Consider the following 11362-nt stretch of genomic DNA (forward strand, 5'->3'; position numbering starts at 1 on the left):
TGTCTGTCTGTGTGTGAGCACTGTGTGTGTGTGTGTCTGTCTGTGTGTGTGTGAGCACTGTGTGTGTGTCTGTCTGTGTGTGTGTGTGCACTGTGTGTGTGTGTGAGCACTGTGTGTGTGAGCACTGTGTGTGTGTGTCTGTCTGTGTGTGTGTGAGCACTGTGTGTGTGAGCACTGTGTGTGTGTGTGTCTGTCTGTCTGTGTGTGTGTGAGCACTGTGTGTGTGTCTGTCTGTCTGTGTGTGTGTGAGCACTGTGTGTGTGTCTGTCTGTGTGTGTGTGTGCACTGTGTGTGTGTGTGAGCACCCAACTGTCAGCACCCATGGCCCCACTGCTGCCTCGTCCCCAGGGCCGCCGGGGTCGCGCTGCTGCGGCAGGACGTGCCCGGTGCCTTCCTGCTGCGCCCCGAGCCCGGGCTGCCCAAGCGCTGGTGCCTGTGGGTGCGGGCGCCCTGCGGCGTCGTGTCCTACGGGCTGGTCAGGACACACCAGGGCAGGTTCTGCGTGGAGGTGAGGCTGGGGTGCGAGTGCATGTGCTCCATCTGTGCATCCCTGCGCTGCTGTGTTGTGCCTTGCTGCATGAGTGTGCTGATGTAGTGCATTTGGTGTGCCCATGCACGGATGCACTGGTGTGTACACACATTCACTCTGTGTGTGTTTGGACCAGCCATGCATGCATGCTCTGTAAGTGCATTTGTACCTTGATGCACCGGTGCATTGGGGCATCAGGACAGGGAGGCACTGCTGTGTGCATGCACTTAATGCCCCGTGTAAGTGCACTTTGGTGTGCTTGTGCATGGCTGCAGGGATGCACCAGGGTGGGCTCAGGCGCAGGTGGGTGCACACAGGGGTGTGGGTGCATGGGCACATCGATCCATGGGTGCATCTGAGCATGGCATACAGGTACTGCTGGGTGTGGGTGCACTGGAGCATCCACCCTTCAGCGTGTAACACACCTGAGTTTTGGGTGCAGTAATGCATCACAGGTATGTGATGCACAAGTGCACTGGTGTGCATCTGATCCACCAGGCAGGTCAGGGTGCCTTTGATCTGTGGGTGTATCTGGCACGTGCACTGTTCCTCTCAGGGGTGCGCTGCATGCACGGCTGTGCTGGACTCGTGCCTTCACCTGTGCCCTGCTGCGTGGGTGGCTTGGCTCCGTGGGTACCTGGTGCAGATCCCAGGGCTGTGTGAGGTGTGTGGGTGTGCTGGCACACGGGCACGCAGGGATTTGCTGCATGCACTCAGCTCTGGGGTGTAGGGCTGTGTGGGCACAGCCTGCACGGGGGGCTCACCTCTCCCCTCTCTCCCGACGGCAGCACTCCAACGCCGAGTTCTCCAGCGTGGCCGCCCTCCTGGCCCACTACTCCGGGCCACCGGGGGGCTGCTTCTGCCGCCTGGCCCCCGGCCGACGCAACCCCGGCTACGAGGAGCGGGACCCCGGCAGCGAGGCCGGCGCCGGGGCGGGGGAGGCCGCCTGGGCCCCCGCCGCCCCCACCGGGGCACAGCACGAGCGGGGGTAGCCCGGGCCCCTCCCCGGGCACGGCTGTCCCCCGGCACCCCTCAGCTTTAACTCGCTGCCGCCTGCCTTATCCCCGCTGCCCGGCGCCTCCCGCAATAAAGGCTCTCGTGTACCCGGAGCGGGGCTCTGCTGGCTGCGCACACGCGTGTGCTCACACTCCCCGTGCGCTCACACTCCCCGTGTGCTCACACTCCCCGTGTGCTCACACTCACACTCCTCGTGTGCTCACACTCACACTCCTCGTGCGCTCACACTCACACTCCTCGTGTGCTCACACTCACACTCCTCGTGTGCTCACACTCACACTCCTCGTGTGCTCACACTCACACTCCCCGTGTGCTCACACTCACACTCCTCGTGTGCTCACACTCACACTCCCCGTGTGCTCACACTCACACTCCTCGTGCGCTCACACACCCCGTGAACCCGCACCCCTGCACGATGCACCGCACACTCGTGGATTGGCACGGCTGCACCACGCGTTCCCTCAGCTCCCGCACCCTCACGCGCTGCTGCAGCGGCGCACGCGCGCTCACAGCAGGCTGCACACGCGCGCCTTCACTCATCGGGCACAGCCGGGCCCCGGTGCCAGCACACACCCACAGCCTCCTGCACCCCTCCTTGCCGCCATGACCCCTCCGTGCCCCCATGACCCCTCCGTGCACGCGCACCCTCGTGCGCCCCCTCCGCGCGTGCGCGCGCCCCTTCCCGCCCTCGGCGGGGCCTCTGTTCCGGAGCGGCAGCGGTCGCTATGGCGACCCCGTACGGTCACTCGCGCATGCGCGGTGCCGCCGCCATGGCGTCCCCTCAGGGCTCCGGGCGCGCCCTCCGGCCAGCGCGGCACCGCCGGGGTCACCTCAGCTTTTCCTCGCTCTGACCCTTTTGGCCGTGTCTCGGCTCCCTGAAGTTACCTCTGGGTTTTTTAGCCTTGGGTTTCGCGCCCTTCACCTTCCTCTCAGGGTCTCACTCACAAATCCCCTCCTCAGGTTTCCTGTCCCCGACGTTCCCCCTCAGACTTGTTCCCAGCTTCCCCCTTTCCCTGCATCCATCCCCAGCTCTTTTTCTCCGTACTTTCCGTTTCTCCCCCAGCCTCCCTGGCTCTGGGGTCCTTCCCCTGCGTACCCCCAGTGAGGGGTAAGTGCTAGAAAGGCTTCGGTCTTTCTGTCCCAAGAAGTGAGTGCTGATGGCGTGAAGTGTGAATGGGGACAGGTCTGGGGTGCACTGCTTCTCATCCTTCAGCTGAGGCCTGTCCACAGTCAGATGAACTGCTCCCTCATCCCAAATGATCTTGTGGACTTCAGGTGTGGAAGGACCAAAAGTCCCTCGCAGTGCGTGTTTGAGAGGTTCCACCTGGAATGAATTTACCAGGGGAGGTTGGATGAGGCGCTGAAGGGTGGTGAGCAGCCAGCTGTGGGAGAGGCTCCCTGTGCTCTGCAGCCTCACCCCAAATCCTCCCCGTGCTGTGCAGTGTGCTGAAAATGCCAGCTTCCAGCTGAAGGCTTCCTGCCTCCTACCTACACATCTACAGTGAGGCCATGAGGCACCTTCTAGGAGCTGACACCAAGCAGAACTGGAGGTGAGGTGGGCTCAACGTCTCTTAATTAAGTGCTTTAATTAGCTCAGATGGGTGTTACCATGACTTACAGAAGTGCAACAATGGTCTCTGTCAGAAGCTTGAGTGCCAGAATATGAAGTTCCATGAGGAGCATGGAAGCTGAGAGGTACTTTAGTGAAAGCTTAGGAGCAGGATGCAGTTGGAGACATCCAGTGTATCCCATGTGATAGTGGCTGGGAGCTCAGCAGCAACTCTGTGAAAATCCTTTACTGGACAAGGATAGAATAAAGTGTTCATTGGGCAATTTCTTTCTCATCCTCTTCATGTCATGCTCGTCTCTAAAGCAAGAGGATTCTGGGCCTTTTAAGTGTTTGATCTAGGGGAGCCATAGATGATCTTTTTATCTGCCTAAACCAAAAAGGTTTAGAGGGCACACAGCAGATCTTACTCCCCATGGGAGCACATGTGACATTTACAGGACCACAGGAGGGTAAACTCCTCCAAAATCCTAATCAGGGGGCTGATCTTTCTACAATTTACCTCTTGGTGGCTTTGCAGATCCTTTTGTATGTATTCCTGGAGGCAACTAGAAATCTCCTGTCCCAATTTACTTCCTTGCAGGACTGCCCTTGTGTATAAAACCAAGGCAGTAGCACCTTGTGATGCCCTGGGATGAGAGACCCAAACTTACAGGGCAGATATTTCTAACAGGTTTCTGGCTTTAAGGCAGGCAAACCCCTCTCTGTTCCATGTTCCAAGCATGCTTTGCCTGTCTTCTGCAGAGGGAGAGTGGGAGAAGGGGACTTCTTGCTGCAGTTTCCCATCCTTTGTTCCACATCTGCGGTGACATGGGTTTCCATGGTGATGCAGTTGGCACTGGGAGGGCAGGAGCTGGGCAGAGCAGTTTCCAGGGTAACTCTGTCATGCTGCCTGTTGCTGCCTCCACTGAATACTTGAGGGACTGTGTCCTGTGGAAACAAATTCCAGGCTGCCCCACTGCATTCCTCCGAGTCCCCCAGCTCCCCACAGAATCCCATTTTTGTTCGTTCCCTTGCCTTTCACCTCAGTGTCTACAGCCATGTTCTTCTTGGCCAGGTGTTCTCAGGGACTGTGCAACACCCCCAAACACAGCCAGCCCAGTTCTGGGGTTCTCAGTAGCACAGACAGTCACAGGGAGTGAACTCTGCCTCTGACTGTACCTGGATTCATCCCGGGCATCGTGACTTGCAATGAGAATAAATCCCACCCGCTGAAGTTCTCAGCTCCTTTTGCTCTGTTCTGTGGGATTTTTTTAACAGCAAACACTATTTTACATCATTTCTTGTGAACATCACTGAAGTATCTGAGCCTCCTCTTTGGAAGTCACAGTGCCAAATGTGATCTCTGTTGCTCCATCATGACAAGCGTATCTCGATATCCCAGCTGACATGATAAAGATAGTTTTGGTGATGAACTTAGCAGATGTGGGGTGTAACAGAGCTGTGGAAAATTAATTCAGCTCACTTAAAATTCCCAGTGTGGAGGGGGCTGGTGTAGGAGTGCAGGGATCTTTGGATTATTTTGTATTTTTTATGTAGGTTTGATGGGTAACTCCAAATTTTGGATATTTCCATTGCTCATTAACATTCTGTATGAAACTTTTCATCTGTGGTTGATAATTACTGAGAAGAAGCTCTTGGGTATTTAATGCTCTGTCCCAAATAGAATTTTTGTTCATTTAAAATTAATTCTTCTGGAGAAAAATGGTGACAGTTCACCTGTGTGTGACAGGTGGTACTTTGGGAATGTTGTCAGTGAGCTCAAGCCACCCACTCAGAGCAGGGAGTTCAGCAAAGCACTGGGAACAATATCTGGGAATATTGTATCTGTGCTTTGATATTAAAAAAAGCTTCCTATGACTGAGGAGATCTTGGAGCCTTTGCCATAATAGGTGAGATGTATTTTGATTCTTGTTTAAAATATGCAGCTTAATAATAGAGAAGGTGGAGGGTGGATAGAAGCTGGGTTCCTCATGGCCTAGGGGATGTCTGAAACAATCAGCAACTCTTAACTTGCATTGTTTGAGCCATGAAGGTGGTTCCCTCTTTTTCTGTGGTTTTATTCCTCCTTCAGAAATAAGGCTTTTTGCTGGCAGTCAGATGTGTTTTTCTTACACCACAGTTTAATTTCACGTAGCCCTCGAACTCCTGGGCCATTCCCGGTGTCATTTCCCAGGGTTTCAGTGCCGATTGTTCTGTTTGCCTTGGCCTGTTGGCAGCTGAAGGAGCACCTGGAGCAGGGGGTGGCCATGAGGAGGCTGCACACCGTGCACAGCCTGGGCTGGTGTTCTCAGCTGATGGACACGGGCTGCAGGAACAGAGCAGTCACCTCCACCCTCATCATTGAGGGCCTCTCCTGCTCCATCTTCACCTCAGTGAGGGCTCCTCCTGCTCCATCTTCACCTCAGTGAGGGCTCCTCCTGCTCCATCTTCACCCTCATCAGCGAGGGCTCCTCCTGCTCCATCTTCACCTCATCGAGGGCTCCTCCTGCTCCATCTTCACCTCATCGAGGGCTCCTCCTGCTCCATCTTCACCTCAGCATGGAAATCTGCCCTGCCTGTGGCTCCCTGGGGCTGGCAGGGCACAGGGGCTGTGTGCTCACCCATCCCACCCCAGTTTACATCCCAAATGATTGTGGCTCCAGGAGAAGAATCCTCTTCCCTGGCACGGGGTGCCCAGAGAAGCTGCGGCTGCCTCTGCATCCCTGCAGGTGTCAGGTGCATCCACTGCTTATTTAAACAAGAATTTAAATATAAACTACACAGAACAAAGGTTTTAAAGAGAATTTTGTGAGCGAAGATATGGATTTCTAGACATCCTTGTTGTCTTTGTCTGGCAAGTTCCTGTGCTTGTCGTATCTCTCGGTGTCTGTGCCTTGTACCGCTGATGTTTTGTGTCCAGCTCCAGGCTGCCGAGATCAGCGACCTGCAGGTGCAGTTCGGGCTGGAAAGGATGGATCCCCTGGGGACCGCCCAGCGCCAGGAGCAAAACCTGAGGCTCTGTCAGCAGCTGCTGCATCAGGTGCAGTCCCGTGTCCGGCGTGATGCGACTACAGCCCAGTCGCGACAGCGCTGTCGCGATAGCGGCCGCCATGGGCGCGACGGCGCATGCGCTCTGTGAGGCGTAGCGGAGCTGTCTGGCGCTGATTGGCTGGAGGCTGCTCGGCTCTGGCGCTGATTGGCTGGAGGCTGCTCGGCTCTGGCGCTGATTGGCTGGAGGCTACCCGCCTCTGAGGTAGTTCGGTACCGGGCCCAAGATGGCGGCGGGCGCTGTGGCTGTGTGCGGGCTCCTGGCGGTGCTGGCGGCGGCCGCTGAGGGGGGGCCCCGCACGCTGGTGCTGCTGGAGAACGGAAACCTGCGCGACACGCACTCAATGTTCTTCCGCAGCCTCGCGGGTACAGAGCGGGCCGCGGGGGGATCCCGGGAGGGGTTGGGGTTACCTGAGGGAAAAGGGGATGTTTGGGGTCTTCGGGTCAGGCCGAGGGAGGAGATTGGGGTCCCCTGATGGGCTGAGGGCAAAGCCAGGGGTCCCTTGCGGGGAGGGGGCGTGTTTGGACTCTGGTCAGGATCGGGGAGAGATGAGGGTCCCCTAGGGGAGAGGGGGCTGGTTGGGTTCCCATGTCGGGGTGGAGGAGCAGATCGGGGTCCCCTGAGGGAAGAATGGGGGTTTGAGGTGTCCTGGTCAGTGTGTGGGAGGTGATGGAGACTCTGTGCCTGGATGAGGGTTGTTTGTGTCCCCATGTCAGGCTGAAGGTGGATATTGTGAGGGGGAGCTGTTGGAGTTCCATGGTCACCCCAAGCCAAGGGAGGAGGCCGGGGGCTCCCTGGGGCAGGGGGAGGTGTCAGGGGTCCCCTGGCCGAGCAGAGGGAGAAAATGGGGAACGCTGTGCGAGTCTGAGGGGGGAGATTGCGGTTCCCTGGAGGGTGAGGGGAGCCTGTTTGGATCTTCTGGTCAGAATGAGGTTGTTTTCCCAGCTGTGGAGGTCCCCTGCAGCATCAGTCCCTGTTTGATGGGCGGCAGTGGGGCATCCTTTGGCATCAGGGCTCTTCAGGGGATCCATGCCCTGGTTTTATGTGGGAACTCTCAGGTGCTGCTCTTAAAAAACCCCTAAGCCAGTTTTTCCAAAATGCTTCTTCACTGGGGAAATAAACCTCTGTTTCCTGCTGCTGTTTTCCTGCTCCATGTGTGGTTTCATGGCATGCACAAAGCTGTCACTTCTGTGTCCTGCCTGCAGACAGGGGCTTTGACCTCACCTTCCGCACAGCGGATGACTCCAGCCTGTCCCTGATAAAATATGGGGAATTCCTGTACGACAACCTCATCATCTTCTCCCCATCCATAGAAGGTAAATACAGAGGGGGAAAAACTGGAGCTTGATGGCATTTTTGGAAGGGCATTTCCAGCTGTTCTGTAAATTTTAGTTAGGTTGTACACTTGGATGTGCTCAGTAGCAAACTGCAGCTTCGTCCCAGCCTTTATTGGTGGTTCTTCCGTTGATTTAGTGATTTTCTGTGGTTTAATTCTGTCAGGGGGTTATTTGTGAGCTCTAACCATGAATTCTTGGCCTTTACTTTCAGACTTTGGTGGGAACATCAACGTGGAGACCATCACTGCGTTCATTGATGGCGGCGGCAGCGTCCTCGTTGCTGCCAGCTCAGACATTGGTGAGTTCCTCCAGAGAATGGAGCAGCTGCTCCTCGTGCAGCTCAGGGTTTGCTCTGGGAGGAGATGGCTGATCCATGCCTTCAGGAAGAGGTTTAGTGGGAATTCAGCTGGGGAGGTGGTGTTGCTCCCTGGGGCTCATAGTCTCATCTGAATTCACTTTTGAGGTTGTGTGTCTCTGACAGGGAATGTGCTGTGTCCCTGCAGGTGACCCCCTGCGGGAGCTGGGCAGTGAGTGTGGGATCGAGTTCGATGAGGAGAGGACAACGGTCATCGACCACCACAACTACGACATTTCTGACCCTGGCCAGGTACAGCTTTGCCTGCTCCTTCTGCCTGCTTTAACGAGCAGTGGGTGCAAAGCTTTAGGGATGAATCCTCTGTGCTTGTGCTCCCACTTTTCCTCTATCCCTGCTCTCCCTCCCTCCTCCCAGGAAAGGGGGAAACAATCCATGTTGCCACATTCAGGTCTGCTGCTGGCAGGATCCTTCAGGCTCCGGTTTCAGGTGGTGTGCAGGCAATGGGATTGTGATTAATGCTGATTCTGGATCCCTCTGAAGCCTGGGGGGGAACTTCTCCGGAGGGTGAAGCATGTCAGACACCGAGTGCAACGCTTCAGATGTGAGAAGGGACATTTACAGTCCCAGATTTTCAGATCAGTGTAGAGGCACACAAATATTTCTACAATTTCACCTGCCTGGTGTAATCCAGCACTTTAAAACTGAAACATATATTAAAGTCTGAGCTAAATACGCTCTGGTAAGTTTTGTTTAAGGGAAATTGTTGAAGCAGTATGTACATGTGTGTTGTCCTGGTTTGAGGATGAAAGTTGCTAAATACAGGGAGATAAACGCTGGAGGAATTACTGGCTCTATCAAGTGGCAGTTTGTATTTCCTTGAGGATCAGTTTTGATCATAAGCACAAAAATGCTGTTGTTTTGCCTTTTAATTGAACTACAACATTGATCCAGCAGTTGTAGTTGTCTGTAAAAATACAGTTACCTTTTAACTGAGAAGCTGTTGTTTGTTATTAGACCCCAACTCACCTCTTGTTTTCCCAGCACACGCTCATCGTGGCCGACACCGAGAACCTGCTGAAGGCCCCAACCATTGTGGGGAAAGCAGCACTGAACCCCATCCTGTTCCGAGGAGTTGGGTGAGCAGCAGGGGCTCAGGTGGGGGGAGAGGGTTGAACTTGTGGTGTTGCTGTGAGGTGAGCATGGGGTCAGCCACTCGGGACTCTTAATGTGAGCTTAACAAATCTCTCTTGATTTCAAACAAAAAATGGAAGGGAATCCTCCAAAGTAGTTTAGTTGTTGACTCAAGAATGGTTCCTAATAAAATAGTGGAGGAAATATTTAGTTTCTTAGCAGGTAGAAGGGTGAGAAGGCCCATGGGGTTGGACAGGTGGGTTCACATTCCTCTGGGTGTGGGGACCCTGGTGGTGTTTGTGCTGCTCACCGTGGTTTTCCCTGCAAGGATGGTGGCTGATCCTGACAACCCTCTGGTGCTGGATATCCTGACTGGCTCTTCCACTTCCTACTCTTTCTTCCCAGATAAGCCCATCACCCAGGTACGTCCCCTTCCTTTCTGTCCTGTTTTGAGCTCTGCTTCCACAGTTTAGTCCTTCTTACTTCAGCTGTTTGTGAAAATCCTGGAGTGTTTTATGTCCTGATTGATTTTGAAAGGGTTGGGTTGTTGGGTGCTTTCTGATGTCGCCTTCCAAAGCATCTCTCCCATTCCGTCCCAGCTGGAGTGCTATCAGAATCAGATCCTATCCTGTCCTGCGTTTTCTCAGCCTCATGGTCACTCCTTAACTGCAGCTGGTGCTGCTACAGCCAGCCTGTCCCACCCCACAGCAAACTCCTCTTCATGTTCCCCGTTGCTCTGCAGTACCCGCACGCGGTGGGGAAGAACACGCTGCTGATCGCGGGGCTGCAGGCGCGCAACAACGCCCGCGTCGTCTTCAGCGGCTCCCTCGACTTCTTCAGCGACGCCTTCTTCAATTCTGCCGTGCAGAAAGCAACTCCTGGCTCCAAGAGGTGCGTTGGCTTCCCTGGCTGAGGAATGTCTGGGGAGCGCTCTGAGGACCAAGGTCCTGGGAAACGGACAACAACTGTTTATGTTTTGGGAAAGAGCAGAAACCTGAATTGAATTGGGGTGACACATCCTGTGCTGTTGCAGAACAAAGCGCTTTGGGAAGCAGCTGCTTCCTTAAACCTCAGTTTGTGTTGCTGTCACAACAGCACAAACCGTGTTTGTGGGGTATTTTCTCGGCTGTCTCAGCCTCCCTTGTTCCGCAGGTACTCCCAGACAGGTAACTACGAGCTGGCCGTGGCCCTGTCCCGCTGGGTGTTCAAGGAGGAAGGGGTTCTGCGCGTGGGCGCCGTGTCCCACCACCGAGTCGGGGAGCTGGCACCGCCCAACGCCTACACCGTCACCGACCTGGTGGTGAGGCTGCCGGGCTGGCGGGGCGGGGACAGGCGCTGGGGAACGCTGGAGCTTGGGTGGGCTCAGGCTCATCTTCGGCATCGCTGGTTGATCTGTGCCAGGAGTACAGCATTGTGATCGAGAAGCTCGCTGACGGCAAGTGGGTGCCCTTCAACGGGGACGACATCCAGCTGGAGTTCGTGCGCATCGACCCCTTCGTGCGCACCTTCCTCAAGAGGAACGGTGGGTCCCCGTCAGCTTCCCCTCCAGAGGAGCAATGGGTCCCCCTCAAGAGGAACAGGGGGTCCCCATCGCTGCCCTGGCCCCACGCTGGGGGTGTTGTCACTTGTCCAGCTTCTCGTGTCCCTTCAGTGTCACCCCCGTCTCTCCCCCAGGTGGCAAATACAGCGTGCAGTTCAAGCTGCCGGACGTCTACGGCGTGTTCCAGTTCAAGGTTGATTACAACCGGCTGGGATACACCCACCTCTACTCCTCCACACAGGTAAGCCTGGGGGGTGAATCCCAGCCTGTCCCAGGAGGAAAGGCTGCCCCAGGCTGCTGGACTGCAAGGGCTGCTCTGTCCCCTGCCAGGTGTCGGTGCGTCCCCTCCAGCACACGCAGTACGAGCGATTCATCCCCTCGGCGTACCCCTACTATGCCGGCGCCTTCTCCATGATGGTCGGGCTCTTCATGTTCAGCATTGTCTTCCTGCACATGAAGGAGAAGGAGAAATCTGACTGAGCTCCCCGTGGGAGCCTTTTCCCGGCTCCAGGAGGGCTGGGCAGTGCTCAGAGCCTCCCGTGGATCCGTGTGAGGACTGCTGGGTTCCGGATGCGCTGTGGGGCTGCATTTGGTCTTTTTTATTTCTACACCTGGGAGGTTACTGAGAATGAAAATTAAATTTTGGGGGGAGAATCTGTTGCCAAAGCGTCTGCAAACCCAGGACCAGACGCTTCCAGGGTTTACTGATGAGTTGTGATGTTTGCTTTGCGCCACTGTGGGAATGATTTGGGTTGCAGTTGGGTTGGAATGATTGGATTTGAGTTAGGTTGGAATGATTTGGATTGCAGATTAACTCCCAGTTCAAAATAAAGTCTTGTTCCTCTCACTCTGGATGGGAGTAAGGTGAATTAATGGCATGGGGCATTTGAATGC

The 11362-nt window shown here is 55.4% G+C and overlaps 2 protein-coding genes and 1 long non-coding RNA gene across 3 annotated transcripts in view; all 3 read left to right on the forward strand.

Annotated features, from left to right (window-relative positions):
• Positions 1-1616, forward strand: part of SH2D5 (SH2 domain containing 5) — a 7770-nt gene extending 6154 nt beyond the window's left edge. Inside the window, exons 9-10 of the mRNA XM_015648093.3 lie at positions 349-508; positions 1318-1616. Coding sequence (XP_015503579.1) covers positions 349-508; positions 1318-1521 — 364 coding nt within the window. The 3' untranslated portion in view covers positions 1522-1616. The remainder of the gene's footprint in view (positions 1-348; positions 509-1317) is intronic.
• Positions 1617-1834: 218 nt separating this feature from the next.
• On the forward strand, positions 1835-3390 carry LOC107213563. Its single transcript, XR_001524752.2, has 2 exons — positions 1835-3096; positions 3191-3390. It is a non-coding gene; the product is annotated as an uncharacterized LOC107213563 (long non-coding RNA).
• A 2965-nt stretch (positions 3391-6355) lies between these two features.
• Positions 6356-11320, forward strand: DDOST (dolichyl-diphosphooligosaccharide--protein glycosyltransferase non-catalytic subunit). Its single transcript, XM_015648092.2, has 11 exons — positions 6356-6509; positions 7350-7460; positions 7693-7779; positions 7985-8088; positions 8839-8933; positions 9257-9350; positions 9671-9819; positions 10081-10228; positions 10330-10450; positions 10603-10709; positions 10799-11320. Exons 1-11 carry the CDS (start codon positions 6371-6373, stop codon positions 10946-10948), a joined length of 1305 nt encoding a protein of 434 aa, XP_015503578.1. The 5' UTR covers positions 6356-6370; the 3' UTR covers positions 10949-11320.
• The last annotated feature ends 42 nt before the right edge of the window (positions 11321-11362 follow it).

This window comes from Parus major, chromosome 21, assembly GCF_001522545.3.
Source record: "Parus major isolate Abel chromosome 21, Parus_major1.1, whole genome shotgun sequence".
NCBI lineage: Eukaryota > Metazoa > Chordata > Aves > Passeriformes > Paridae > Parus > Parus major.